We start from the raw sequence: 15405 nt of genomic DNA on the forward strand, positions 1-15405 counted from the left end.
CTGCAGGACCTAACTGAGCAACGTTCCAACAAATTTTATTTTGTTTTAAGAATAAGGTAACCATTAACTGATCATGTGTGTGCCAGGTCAAAGGTTATTGATTTTGTTTAAAACACTGGCCCTCTGTGAATCATCAGGTTGCAAAGAGAATGTTGTCTCAACCATAAAATACCATCTCATGCAAAGTTTTCTCATCTGATGTAGGGTTGATCTAATGCGCGCCCAGTTGCATACGTACTTGTTTGTTAATCATCTTGCCCAAAAGATAAATGGTCTCAGATGCCCAAGTAGAGCACGCAAAATGCTGGCGGAACTCAGCAGGTCAGGTAGCAGCATCTGTGCAGAGGAATAAACAGTTGACGTTTCAGGCGGAGACTCTTCATCAGGACTTGATGTCTTAGCCCGAACAGTTGACTGTTTATTCCTCACCACAGATGCTGCTGCCTGCCCTGCTGAATTCCACCAGTATTTTGGGTTCGCTGCGGGAATTGGACTCTGATCGCTGGCACTGTAAGGGATTACCCTGCTGCCCACAATTTCTCTGCTGGTGCAGCTCACATGCAGGTGTAAAAGGGAAACAAAGGAAGATCTTGGCCTAAAACATTGACTCCTTATTCCTCTCCATAGATCAGGGCTTCCCTACCTTTTTTATGCCATGGACCCCTACCATTAACCAAGGGGTCCGTGGACCTCAGGTTGAGAAGCCCTGCTATGGATGCTGCCTGACCTCTGACCTGCTGCGTTCCTCCAGCATTTCGTGGTGACTTGCTCAAGACTCCAGCAGCATCTGCAGAATCTCAGCTACACGAGTTATTGGGAATGTGTCCGAGAATGCACAAATGAACCCTGAAGTTATGATTATGTAAATTTTATAAACATAAAATTAAGCCCATGTTTATCCATGGCTACACATATCACCCCAGAAGACCCATTGCATACCCATTGATACTGGCGACAGGTTCATCCCAAACTCATTCTATCCCCACCTGAGAAAGAACCAAGTATATACGACAGATCCCCATGGGCTGGATACCTAATACTATCAGGATTAGATATTTATTACCACTATAACACGAGAATTTATCTGCATCACAGTAAGGTAAACATGGTTCGGAGATACTGAGACAAGGCCAACAAGCACAGGACAAATAGAACTAAAAAGGAAACAAAGAGATTAGCTACATACGTCTACAAACATTTACCATCATTGCGCCAGCCAGAATCAGATGCACAGTCAACAGACAACAGGAGATGGAATGTGTCATCACAGAGCCAAAACACACCCTAATACACTTCATTTGTAGGCTTCTAGAAGCACACAATCTCAACAAACCAACCAGGACAGAACATATACTACTGTCATACGCAAAGTGCTGGGGGAGCTCAGCAGGTCAGGCAGCATCTATGGAGGGAAATATAAGGCTTGATAAGGCATTGTTCTGACCACTTTTGGAGCATTCTGAGCAGTTTTGGGCCCATCATCACTCAGGACATGCCCTTTTCTCATTGCTACCATTCGGGAGGAGGTACAGGGGCCTGAAGGCACACACTAAATGATTCAGGAACAGCTTCTTCCACTCTTCTATCATATTTCTGAATGGACGTCAAACCGTGAACACCACCTCACTACTTTTTTGTACTACTCATTTAATTTAACTTACATATACTTATTGTCTTATTGTAATTTACAGTTGTTATTATTATGTATTGCAATGAACATCTGCTGCAAAGACAACAGATTTTACGACATATGCTGGAGATATACAACCTGATTCTGATTCTGATCTAAGAAAAGATGAGCTAGCACTGGAGAGGGTCCGGAGGAGGTTGACGAGAATGATTCAGTGAATGAAAGGGTTAGCGCATGAGGAGCGTATGATGGCTCTTGGTCTGTACTGACTGGTGTTTAATAGAATGAGGGGGGGATCTCATCGAAACTTATTGAATATTGAAAGGCCTAGGTAGCATGGATGTGGAGAGCATGGGAAATCAAGGACCAGAGTGGGGAAGTCAAGGACCAGAGGGCGGAAGTCAAGGACCAGAGGGCACAGCCTCAGAAAAGAGGGACATCCATTTAGAACAGAAATGAGGAGGGATTTCTTTAGCCAGAGGGTGACGAACCTGTGGAATTTGTTGCCACATAGGGCTGTGGAGGACAAGTCATTGGGTGTATTTAAAGTGGAGGTTAAGAGATTCTTTATTAGTCAAGGTATCGGAGGTTATGGGGAGAAGACAGAAGAATGCATTTAAGAGGGATAATAAATCAGCCATGATGGAATGGAGGAGCAGACTCAATGGGCTGAATGGCCTAATTTTGCCCCTACATGTTAACGTCTTGTGGAAATAAACAGTAGCGGTTTCAGACCAAGCCCTTCACTGGGACACCCTTCATCACCCATCCTGACCTGCTGAGTTCCTCCAGCGTTTTGTGTGTGTTCCTCAAGATCTCCAGCATCTGGTGAGTCTGATATACTGCTGCTCGACAAGCAGAGTCCATTATCTTCCTGATGGAGAGCGTGTGACCTCCACTTGACAGCTGGGACATCAATGATAACGGGCACATGCCAATTATAACATTCCTCAACCTTAAAGACATTCCACCAACCAAAGCAAAGCCAGTGAATAATAAGTTAAGGGCATTAACAGAACAATTAGCATTGAACCAATGCTGACAAAAAGTCAGAGAGCTACAGGTAAAAAGAGAAACAGCACAGAAACACAACCTTCTGCCCATCAAGTGCATGCTGACCACTAAACACTCATTGACATTAATCCTGCTTTGTACAGTCTCCCCACTTTCTTGTCAACTCTACACAGATCCTGCCACTCACTAACTGCCTTAGGGGCAATGTATGGTGGCCACTTTATTAGGTACACCTCTACCTCTGCTCGTTAATGCAAGTATCTAATCAGCCAATCACGTGGCAGCAACTCAATGCTTAAAAGCATGCAGACATGGTCAAGAGGTTCAGTTGTTGTTCAGACCAAACATCAGAAAGGGAAGAAATATGATCTAAATGACTTCGATGGTGGAATGAGCGTTAGTGTCAGATGGGGTGGTTTAAGTATCTCAGAAACTGCAGATTTACTGGACTTTTCACACAGCAGTTTCTAGAGCTTACAGAGAAATATGCAAAAAAAAATCAAGCAAGCAGCAGTTCTGTGATCAAAAACTGGTTGTTAATGAGAGAGGTCAGAGGAGAACGGCCAGACTGGGTCAAGCTGACAGGAAGGCGACTGTAACTGAAATAAACACGCATTACAATAGAAAAGTGCAGAAGAGCATCCCTGAATGCTCAACATGTCGAACCTTAAACCGTGAAGGAGAAGATCATGCTAGGTTCCACTCCTATGCCCAATAAAAAGGCCACTGAGTGTAAATCTCACCAAGCTACACATCTTTGGGATATGGGAAGATATCTGGAACACCCAGAAAATCACAGCGAGAACGTGCAACCTCAACACAAGCAGCGTTCAAGTTCAGGATCGAACCCGAGTCTCTGGGCTGTGAGGCAGCGGCTCTGTCAACGGTGCCGCCATGCTACCATGCTGATATTGTAGCAGAAATTCACTTGTGCATCAAATTCCGGCAGGCAGCTGTGGACTATTTGGCTCTAGTGGGGCAATGTGACATGAATGCTTCATCCCTGAGGTGGTGGAGAATGGCACTGGTAGACACCGCCATCTGGCTAAATAAATAAATCCCTCCTCATCTCTGTTCTAAATGGACATTCTTCTGTTCTGAGGCCGTACACTCTGGTCACAGACTCCCCACTGTAGGAAACATCTCTCCACATCTTCTCTACCTAGGCCTTTCAATATTCGATAAGTTTCAGTAAGTTTCAAGAAAGAGATGGATAGAGCTCTTAATGATAGCGGAATCAAAGGTTACGGGGATAAGGCAAGAACTGGATACTGATTGTGGATGATCAGCCATGATAACAGTGAATGGCGGTGCTGGCTCGAAGGGCCGAATAGCCTACTCCTGCACCTATCGTCTATTGTCTATTGTCAATAAGATCCCTCCCATCATTCTTCTAAACCCGTGAGGACAGGCCCAGAGCCATCGAACACTCATGCATTAACACTTATGATAACTCCCATTTGGAAGGAGGAATTTAAAACTCTCTATTGCACTTTTTTTTTAATAGTCACAGCTTTTCTTTATTTATAATTGGTATTTGTATTGGTCACAAATCCCAAGATACAGTGAAAAGCTTGTGTACTGTTCAAACAGATAAAGTCATTACACTGAGGCAGAATAAGGTAAAAAAAAGCACTAACAATACAGAATAAAGAATAAAGCTACTGAGAAAGTACAGTGCAGGTGAAGGATAAAGTACAAGATCATAATGAGCTCAATCAATACTGTCATTCTTTCCAAAGGCCAATTCAACGACAAATGTGGTCAAGTCAAGAATTTTCTTCACAAGTCCAGAGAGAGTCCACGTAGATTCTGTAAGGATTTCCCAGTCCAACTGACACCCACAGATACAAGAGGGGAGAGATTTACCTGAGAGGTAACTTCATTGCCCAGACAGTAATGAGTACCTGGAATGAGCTGCCAGGTGAGGTAGTTTGAGGCAGTGACAATTGAAACACTGAAGAGGCATTTTGACAAATACATGGTGGGGAAGGGCCTGGAGGGATATGGGCCAAACTTGAGCATCTGTGACAAGTCGGGAGGACGCTGTGGTGGACAGTGGACATGAAGCAGTTAGGCCAAAGGGCCTGTTACAGTGTTGTATTACTCTATAACACTAATGACAAACACATGTCTCAGTTAACCCCTCGAAGACCACTGTATTGTTGTACAATGATTCTAGCCCACACCCACCTCAGTAACTGGACAACACCTTTACATAAAACATTGAGCATCAAACACTATAACACAGTACAAGCCCTTCGGCCCCAAAACATTTTGCCAATCTTCTCACCTACTTTGAGGAAAATTTTCCCTCCTGCACAACCCTCCATTTTTCTATCATCCATGTGTCTATCTCAGAGTTTCTTAAATGTCTCCAAGCTATCTGCCTCTACCACCCTTGGCAGGTCATTCCACACACCCACCACTCTCTACTTGGAAGCCACACAATGAGATTCTCCTAGAGACACCAGGCTTTCCTTTGGTGGACCTTACCACTTGGAGCATGTCACCAAGAGAGTCCGCAGTATATAAAAAAAACACAAATGCCCTTCCAAGAAGTCATCCAGACAAGTCTGGTCATCACAAAGTTGCAAGGGTGACATTTTTGAGGTGAGAGGAAGAAATTGTCTGTCAACTCAAAGTTTGCAAGCATCTACAAACTATAATCATTCAAACATCCATACTGAATAATGATGTACAATTTACAATACGTTGCAGCTCTAAGCCACCTAGAATTTGCCTCGTATTAAAAAGAAACATATGTCTGAGAGAGTAGTGACCTCAAAAAGCCAGCAGTAACCCTCTTGTTAATTAGAAACACCAGTCAGGGTTATTCAGATGAAAACTTAAGTCAGTGTTGAATGTCACTAGGTGTCTCTGGTGTGTTATATACACAAAGCTTTGCAAAAAAAAAATAAAATACAACACAAAGAAACCTTTCCAGCTGAATCAGTGTGGCAAAATTCAGCCGTCCTAGAGGCCACTACACAGCTCACAGAAAAGGGTGCAATATATCTGCGTTTTACAGGAACAACGCCGAAACAGGCGCCAGGGGCAGTGGAGACGATAAACGCTTGAACTAACGCATGAAGGAGCTTTATTCAAAACAAAAGAGAGAGAGACCTACCACGATTGTTCCAGTTCCCAGTCTCTGAAGAAGTCGAACTCGAAAAGGTCCATAGCAGTGCGTTAAGCTCTAAGGGACTAGTGTCCTTGGCAGGAGTGGCCCGGTTCTGCATACGGCGATTGTTCGCTAACTGTAACCGTACTGTACGCGCTGGCTGCCTCTCGCAGTGGGAGAATGTTGGCTGTCTTGGCTGTGCGAGGCAGAATCAACATCTCTCTCTCTCTCTCGCTCTCTCTCTCTCTCCCTCTCTCCCTCTCTCTCTCTCTCTCTCTCTCTCTCTCTCTCTCTCACACACACACACACACACACACAGGGAGGTGGAGCTTCAGTCAGTAAGAAGCCATGACATGGAGCTTGCAAAAAAAAACGCTATCTGCTGTGGATCTGACAGATTCGGCCGAACCTTTGGCATGGACAGCAGGGTGGATCGGACGCCAGACCCCAAGTGCATACCCTCACTCCACGTCTGGACCATCAACAACACTCCACATCTCCCAGCCTTTGCAATCCAAACACCACCTCCCCCCACCCCTCGTTCGTCCCTCACTCTGCCTCCCCAAGCGGGGAACTCAGTTGAAACTCATTTCATTTCTGCAGTTGAGATGGTGTCCAGGGTTCCTGGGCTCCCAGCCTGCTACCACCTCCTCCAACTTGGCTCTGGCTGAAACGTTTTCCTCTCCGAGGTTTGGAGGAAGGCAAGCCACCTTGTGGTACGCCTGTTATACCGCAGACCACAACTATCAGAGGACCCCAGTTCCCATCCTCCTACAGTTCAAAGGGGGCATTGGAGAAATCAGGTATCACGAGCAGAGTCAGCAGGCCAGGTGGCACCTGAGGGATACATATAGGGTAAATGCAAGTTGGCTTTTTCCACTGAAGTTGAGACTAGAACTAGAGGTCACATGTTAAGATTGAAAGGTAAAATGTTTAAGGAGAACATGAGGGGGAACTTCTTCAATTCGAGGGTGGTGAGAGTGCAGAACGAGCTGCCAATGCAAGTGGTGGATGTGGGTTCGATTTCAATACTTAAGGGACACTTGGATAGGAATGTGGATGTGAGGGGTAAGGAGGGCTATGGCCCAGGTGCAGGTCCATGGGATGAGGCAGGGTAATAGTTCAGAACAGACTAGATGGGCCGAAGGGCCTGTTTCTGTGCTGTAGTTCTTTGACTCTCTCTATAGAGGGAAATAAACAGTCGATGTTTTAGCTCGCGATCTTTTGTCAGGAAAAGGGATCTGGGTCTGCTGAGTTCCTCCAGAATTTGTGTGTTTTGCTCTGGATTTCCAGCATCTGCAGAATCTCTCATGTTTATAGATGCTGCCTGACCTCTACATTCCTCCAGCATTTTGTGTGTGTTACTCTGGATTTCCACCATCTGCACAATCTCTTGTGTTTGTAAATCAAAGCTCTGCAGTCCGTGGAGAATTACACAGCTAACCGGAGAGAGTTCCATCAATATGGAAGGCACAGCAGCAGAACTAGTAGTCCTGATGAAGGGCTCCGACACAAAATGTTGACTCTATTCCCTCTACAGATGCCGCCTGAGCTGCTGAGTTCCTCTAGTATTTTGTGTGTGTGTGTTTCTCTGAACTTCCAGCATCTGCAGAATCTATTGTGTATCACAAGCAGATTGTTATCAAGACAGGGAGGTAAATAAGAGGGATGGACAACCTCATATTGCTCATTTGTTTTTGCAACATGGTAGGATGATATTTGGACCTTAGGTCAATTCTAGCTCAGAACGTTCCATTAATGTCATTCCCTCACATATAACCCTGTAATAGTTCTTTTCTCACCTCACTCCTACCCCCAAGTCTTCTGAAACTGGTTTATTATTCTGAAATGTACCAAAACATACAGTGGAAAGCCTTTGCTTCCAGGTCATACAGACAGATCATTCCATATATTAGTACATCAAGGAAGCAGAAAGAAAATCAGAATGCAGAATAGAGTGTTGCAGCTGCAAGGAAGTGGAGTGCAGGTGGACAAATAAAGTGCAAGGGCTGTGATGAGGTAGATTAGGAGATCAAGGGTGTTTAATTTTAATTTAGAGATACAACACAGTAACAGGCCCTTCTGGCCCATCGAGCCCGTGCTGCCCGATTCCACCCATGTGACCAATTTAGCTACTTCCACACACGGCTTTGGGATGTGAGAGGGAACCGGAGCAGCCAGAGGAAACCCACGCAGTGGCGGGGAGAACGTGCGAACTCCTTACTGACAGCAGTGTAATTGAACCAGGGTCACTGCCATGGTAACAGTGGCACACTAACCGTTATGGTACAGACCTGCCCCAAACAAACATGCAAAATATGGCACAGTTTATTTGATAGGCAGTTCTGATGATCTGAGGTGTTGACAAATGCTGGGAGTGCTTAGCATGTCAGGCTGCAAGGATTTCCCGCATTCTCTGTCCATTTTCAACAGTTTCTTTGGGCAGGACTGCATTGAACTCTTGGTGCAGGCCAAATTTAGAATGAAGAGCAAATAATCTGCAAAGACACAGAAAGTAACCAGAGGGTCAACACAGTGGTCCTGAATTTGCTCTGCTCCTTGCTCCAGGCGCCTGTGGAGGTAAATTCAGGCTGAGCATCACAGTTTAATTCAGAGAGAGTGGTATCCCGCCCAGTGAGACTGTACACTGAGTCTAGGCAAAAAGCAATAGAAGTGGAATCATTCAAATCAACTGTGATGTTCTCCTTAGAGGTTTTTTCCCTTAATGGAGAGTGCCTGTGAGTGACTTTGTTTAATGTGGGGAGGCTGATACACAGGTCCTTGACAGATCGGGGTCAGGATCCGGTGCTACAGAATGCAAGGTGACTGGGGATCCTTCACTGATGCAGCTTCCTCCGCCTGCACTGCCGTTGTGATGTGTCATCATCGTCCATCAGCTCTACTCATGAGCTTTTGGTTGGATCGCTGTTTGTCTGGAGCCTTCCCCCTTGACCGAGCCACCATGACCTATACCAGGAGCTAAGCTCCAGACAGCATAGCTGTTGGGGTCTCAGGAACTGACAAGCCCTTCCACCATAAAAAGGTGATGAAATCTAGGTGATACCTGCTCTTCCAGAGAGGTGTGAGTGGTCCCATTACATTGAAGAGAATCGGAACTGATATTTATCCCCCAGCCTCTGTCGGCCAAAAAAGGAAGGATATCTTTCTCATTGTGCCTTTGTGGGATCTCTTTGTGCCCAAAACACCTATCATCTTACCTGCAGAAAGCACTCCATCAAGCACGAAGTTCACTGGGGCGTCCCGTAGTCATGAGGGTTATAAAAATTTCAGGTTCTCTCTCTTTTTGCCAGTTTATTGGTCCCCAGTGATAGTTGGCAATTTGCAAATTTTGCCTCCCACTGTCCTTGCCTGACAAAATGTAATCCAAAACGTACTTGTAAATGGATCCGAGCCATTCCAATATGGACCATGGCTGCAGCTTATGAACTTCGAGCTGCTAGTTTTACTGAGGCGGAAAATAAAATTTATTTTGCCAGCAGCGGGAATGCCCAGGCCTATCCTCCGCTTGTTTTCCCTTGTTTGCCAGGACTGTCGGCATCCAAAAGCAACCAATCTGTGAAATTAATTCCCAACGCACAGTGGCGGTACCTGTGAACACGTGTATGTAGGGAATTCCATTCTGCATTCTCATCACCCAGCAATGTGCTAAGCTCTGAATTCCTGTCTTGATATTTTGTTTGATAACTATATGTGACAAATCATCCATGGTATAAATAGAGTACGTGTATAGAGGCATTGAGGGCGATACTCATCACACTCATGAAAGAGACTGGCACTCACGTTACAGGGTCATAAGTCCATTAGGAAATGCAAGCAGGAGTAGAACATTCTGGCTCGAAGCCTATCTCACCATTCAAATATCCTAATCGCCTTTACTGCACATCACAGCCTGGTATGGAAACACCAATGTCCTGGAATAGAAAAGTCTAGAGAATGTCTAGACGAAGCCCTCCCCAACAATGGCATCCATCATCATAGCATTGACGGATGCTCTCTTCTCACTGCTACCATTGGGCCGGAGGTTCCACACCACCAATTTCAGGAATAATTATTACCCTACATCATAAGGTTCCTGAACCAGTGTGGACAACTTCACTCACCCCAGCAGGGAATTAACTCCACTACCTGTTGACTCACTTTCAAGGACTCTACGACTCATGTTCTCAGTATTATTTAGTTACTTTTTTATTATTTGCAAAATTTGTCTTCTTTTGGTTGTTGTCTGTCTTAATTTATGTATAGTTTTTCGTAAATTTAACTGCATGTCTCTATTTTCCTGTAAATGATTGCAAGAAAATGAATCGCAAGATAGTATTTAGTGATGTATGCTGTACATATTTTGATAATAAATTTACTTTGACTTTGATCTTAAGTTCCTCTGAGCCCTCAGTTCTACATCCTCTTCAAGTAGCCCCAACGATCTAGTCTTCACAACTTTCCAGAGTTCCACCACTCTCTGTCGGAACTATTTGGTTATTTGGTGCTCCCAGCCTCCTCCAACAGAGTTATACATGTGCACAATCCAAGGGTGCCCAGATGGTAGCTTCCTTGCCATTGAGTCTGAAGGCCATGGGTTTAAGTTCCACTCAAGAAACTTGAGTATGAAACTTCAGCTGAGGTCCCAGTATTTTATAATTGCAGTCCAGATTCAGATTCAGATTCAGATTTATTTATCGTCGTCGTCGTAGCTATCCCTCGAGGTCAAGGATGGTGGTCTTCATTCTGAAGAAGTGGCCCACGGAGTGAAGACGCCTGTGCGTGTATTTGTTTAATGTGTACTTGATGTTGCACTCCAAGAAGCACACGATACTTTACAATTCAACTAACTGATTCCAATGGCATGGAAACCACGACGATTGGAGCTGATGGATTTGTTGCAGCCTTCATCCACCTTCACGGCCGCTGAGTTCGAAGTAACTTCGTCCGCCTGTTCCACCGTTGAGGTCTTGGCTGGATTGTTCTTTGTCAGGGACCTCACCCTCGACCTTACCACCATGGATGACCCCACCAGGAGCATAGCTCCAGACGGCATTGCTCTTGGGATCACAGGACCACACAAGCTTCTCAACCACGACAAGGTGACAATCCACGGAGAAGTTTATTTATCACATCTACATCGGAACATACAGTGAATGCATAATTTGCATTAACAACCAACACTACCTAAGGATGTGCTGGAGGTCTGCTCATAATGTTTGCCACACTTTCTGGTGCCAGAATAGCATGCCCACAATGTTCAGCAGAGCAGCACAGAACAAAACAACAAAACAACAACAGCAAATGAGATTTCATCAGCTCTAGAGAGGAGATGACAGATCTCAAGGCATTACTTTACAGAATACTGGTAGTTCTCTCCAGCTCCTTGTCAATATGAATTACTCTATGAACATCAAAAATCAATAATTTGGTCATTTAATTCTTCTGGTGGTTGTAGGAGCATTCTGTGTACAAATTGACTCGAGTGCTTCTCACAAAGCAACAATGGCCACAGCTCATTGCCTAAGTTTGTGCTATAGAAATGTGGTTTATAGAAACAGGCCTTTCTGGTCCATAAGCTCGCTCACTCAATAACACACGTTTGACCCATTACCCTGTTAAAGCATACGTCTTTGGAATATAGGAGGAAACCAGAGTACCTGGAGGAAATCTACATGGTCACATAGAGAGCATAGAAACAATGGTGGGAATTGAACCCATTTCATTGGCCCATTCCAGTTCTGATGAAGGGTCTCAGACAGAAATGTCAGCTCTTTATTCCACTCCATAGATGCTGCTTGCCCTGCTGAGTTCTTCCAGCATTTTGTGTGTGTTGCCCTGGTGCTGTAAGAATGTTATGCTAACTGCTACACTACCATGCCATCCCTTTGTTGGAAACTGAGATGACCAGTTGTCTGTAATAATTCCTGTTAATTTCTCATGATACAGATTGCAGTGACTAAAAATGATCCATAGCAGCAAATGGCTGGCTAATATATTCCTGATTCTTAATTCAATAGAATATTTTTATTAAAATAACAGGACTGCCTCAATAATCTGGAATATGATCATACAAAAAGCAACTGGCCACAGCAGAAAAAAGAAAACTTACTCTGTGGTGAGAGAAAAAATAAACTGTTCTATTGCCAGGTGCTACACTTTAACAAATAGGTGTTGATAAATATAATGTGGAAACATTTATTATTAGTCAGTTACCAACAGTAGCCACATGTCAGTGAACAACTTAAAAAATTATACACCAACTTCAGTAATAATTTGTATTTGTAATGCATGTTTAAGTATATAGTCCCAAGGCAGGATATTCAGGAAATATTCAGTGCTGAACCGCATAAAGTAATACACTCAGTGGCCAATTTATTAGGTACACCTGTATACCTGTTTGTTAATGCAAATATCTAATCAGCCAGTCATGTGGGAGCAACCCAATGCTAAAAGAATGGATACGTGGACAAGAGATCCAGTTGTTGTTCAGACCAAACAGCAGAATGGGGAAGAAATGTGATCGGAGTGACTTTGAGACTGGAATGATTGGTGGTGCCAGACAAGGTGGTTTGACTATCTCAGAAACTACTGGTCCCCTGAGATTTTCATGAATAACAGAGTCTAGAGCAGGGGTTCCCAATCTGGGGTCCATAGACATCTCAGTTAATGGTGGGGGTCCATGGCATAAAAAGGTTAGGAACCCCAGTTCTATATTTTTCAGAGAATGGTGCGAAAAACAAAAAACATCCAGTGAATGGCAGTTCTGCATGTGAAAATGCCTTGTTAATGAAAGAGGTCAGAGGAGAGTGGTCAGACTGGTTCAAGCTGACAGGAAGGTGACAGTAACTCAAATAACCTCGTGTTACAGCAGTGGTGTGTGGCCAAGTAGCTAAGGTGTTCGTCTAGTGACCTGAAGGTCGTGAGTTCGAGCCTTGGCTGAGGAAGCGTGTTGTGTCCTTGAGCAAGGCACTTAACCACACAATGCTCTGCGACGACACCGGTGCCAAACTGTATCGGCCCTAGTGCCCTTCCCTTGGACAACATCAGTGTCGTGGAGAGGGGAGACTTGCAGCATGGGCAACTGCCGGTCTTCCATACAACCTTGCCCAGTCCTGCGCCCTGGAAACCTTCCAAGGTGCAAATCCATGGTCTCACGAGACTATATACAGCAGTGGCGTGCAGAAGAGTATCTTTGAATGCACAGCGCGTCAAATCTTGAAGTGGATGGGCTCCAGCAGCAGAAGACCACAAACATACTGAGCGGCCACTTATGTACAGAGGTACATAATAAAGTAGACTGCACCACAAAGAGCTGACACATGGTCAATGGGCCAAAAGGCATTCTTCTGCATCATTGCAATTCTGAGATTTGATGATGAATGCAGCTGCACAGTAGCATAGTGGCTAACACAACGCTTTACCGTAAAGACGACCTGGGTTCAATTCCCACTGCTGCCTGTAAGGAGTTTGTACTTTCTCCCCATGACTGCATGGGTTTCCCTCCAAAGGTGTACCGATTGATAGGCGAATTGTTCATTGTAAATTGTCCTGTGATTAGGCTCGGATTGCTGGGCGGCATAGCTAGAAGAACTGGAAGGGCCTACTCCACACTTAATCTCAATAATAAAAATAAATAAATAAAAGATTCCAGGGGCACCTAAGGAGCATCATTTGCTGTGAGAAAGGGCTAGGGAGAGCAGATGTACACGGAAGGACTAACCAGGTTTTCGTGGCAGGAGGCTTTCAAAGCAAAAAACAAAATAGAATCATCAGGAAGGTTTAAGTGGAAAGTTCCACAGAGGCATTTGATGCTTCATGTCATTTACAAGTGACATAGGCTGTAACAGTGTTGTAACAATCATGTAACAGCATTCTCAGTTATAAAGGAATCTACATATGTTTAATATTTATGATGTCATGTGCCAGAATGAGTGTAATACATTAAATGTATTTTTATATATTATTAATGTTTAATGGGCTTTTTTGGCAGTTCATTTAGGATTTTCTGCGATTGTAAAATGAGATGTTTGACATCTCCGGGCTTGTGGGAGGTCCTGCCACAAGTGGACGGGTGGATGAACTGCAGAATGCTGAGGTGATGGAGCGAGGGTTACAGAGGGATAGGGAGCCTCCTGGAGGCTCATTCGATTCCTGCTCCAAACAAAGAGCAGCACATAACAGCATCTTAAGAAGGGGAATCCCTTTGAAAAGAATTTTATTTTTATCTGCATCTCGTTGGGGCAATGTTTCCCTGCACTCGCCTAAATTATCGAAGGAACTCTCTGGGTCTTCCATGACCAGCTAGGAACATCGGCTTTTTGGAATTTTTCATTGTCAAATAAAACATTAGCATACTAGCATAAAGGCCTCCCTTCATAGAAAATAGAGCCACAAGACCATAAGACATACACTACAGCACAGTTCAGGGCCTTTGGCACTTTGACCCATGATGTTCTGGCGATTTTTTAATCTACTCTAAGATCAATCTAATCCTTTCATAACTCTCCGTTTTACTATCATTCATGTGCCTATCTAAGAGTTTCTTAAATGCTCCTAATGCATCTGCCTCTACCAGCATCTGCTGGGTTCCATTCACTCACCACTCTCTGAGTTAAAATCCCACCTTTGAGTGTCTCCTATGCATTCCTCCTATCATCTTAAAATGACGCTCCTGGTATGAATCATTTCTGCCCTGACTTGCTGGCTACAGCATAACCCTTTACTCCATCACTTCTGGACGTGCACACTAAAACCTAGGTTTAGGGCCAAACGCAGGCACATGGGGAGACACAAGAGTCCGAAGGTGCCGGATTCTGGAGAAAAGCTCAGCTGGAGGAGCTCGGCAAGTCAAGCAGTGCCCGTGGTGGGAGAGGAGCTGTCAAATTACTGGTCAAAAGTGGAGTTGAATTGGTCGGCTTATTGTTACTGTCACAGTGCACAATATATCTTGCGTACTGTCCATACAGATTATTTCATTTGAATAGTGGATTGAAAAAATCAATAACAGAATGCAGAATAAATGTCAACAACTCCAGAGAAAGTGTAGTGCAGGCAGACAATAAAGAGCAAGCTAGGCAAAGACAGAATAGAGAATGGAATGTAGAATAATGACGTGCAGAAGCTAGAAGATAAACAAAGTTCAAACTAAATTTCTTATCCAAGTGTATATATGTCACATGTACAACCCTGAGGTTTATTTTCTTGTGGGCATTCACAGTAAATACAAAGAAACACAATACAATCAATGTAAAACTACACCCAACAAGACAAACAAGCAACTGATGTGCAAAAGACAAAAGACTGCAAATTCAAAAAGTAGGACAAAAAAAAATAATAATAATAGTAATAAATAAGCAATAAATATCGAGAATGTGAGATGAAGAGTTCTTGAAGGTGAGTCCATAGGTTATGGGAACAGGTCAGTGTTGGGGTGAGTGAAGTTGAGTGAAGTTATCCCCTCTGGTTCAAGAACCTGATGGTTGAGAAACAATAACTGTTCCTGAACCTGAATCAAGTGTAGAATTTAAATACCAAACTACTGCAACGTGGAAGTTAGATTTATTGTCATCTGCACAAGTAAATGTCTGCACAGTGCAATGAAAAACCTTTTCAACAGCATCACTGGCACAGAGCAGAT

At 44.0% G+C, this 15405-nt stretch overlaps 1 protein-coding gene across 6 annotated transcripts in view; it reads right to left on the reverse strand.

Annotated features, from left to right (window-relative positions):
* The window catches only part of aff2 (AF4/FMR2 family, member 2), a 703805-nt gene extending 697414 nt beyond the window's left edge, over positions 1 to 6391 (reverse strand). For 2 of the 6 annotated variants that reach the window (XM_072271049.1, XM_072271045.1), the window contains exon 1: positions 5775 to 6389. Coding sequence is in view for 5 of the 6 variants with exons in the window: in XM_072271045.1 (XP_072127146.1) it covers positions 5775 to 5827 (53 nt within the window). In the remaining variant the exon portion in view is untranslated. Of the gene's footprint in view, positions 1 to 5774 lie in introns of all 6 variants that reach the window. The other 4 variants (XM_072271046.1, XM_072271044.1, XM_072271047.1 and 1 more) reach the window with 4 other exon arrangements.
* Between the last annotated feature and the right edge of the window lie 9014 nt (positions 6392 to 15405).

This window comes from Mobula birostris, chromosome 10 (assembly GCF_030028105.1).
Source record: "Mobula birostris isolate sMobBir1 chromosome 10, sMobBir1.hap1, whole genome shotgun sequence".
Lineage (NCBI taxonomy): Eukaryota > Metazoa > Chordata > Chondrichthyes > Myliobatiformes > Myliobatidae > Mobula > Mobula birostris.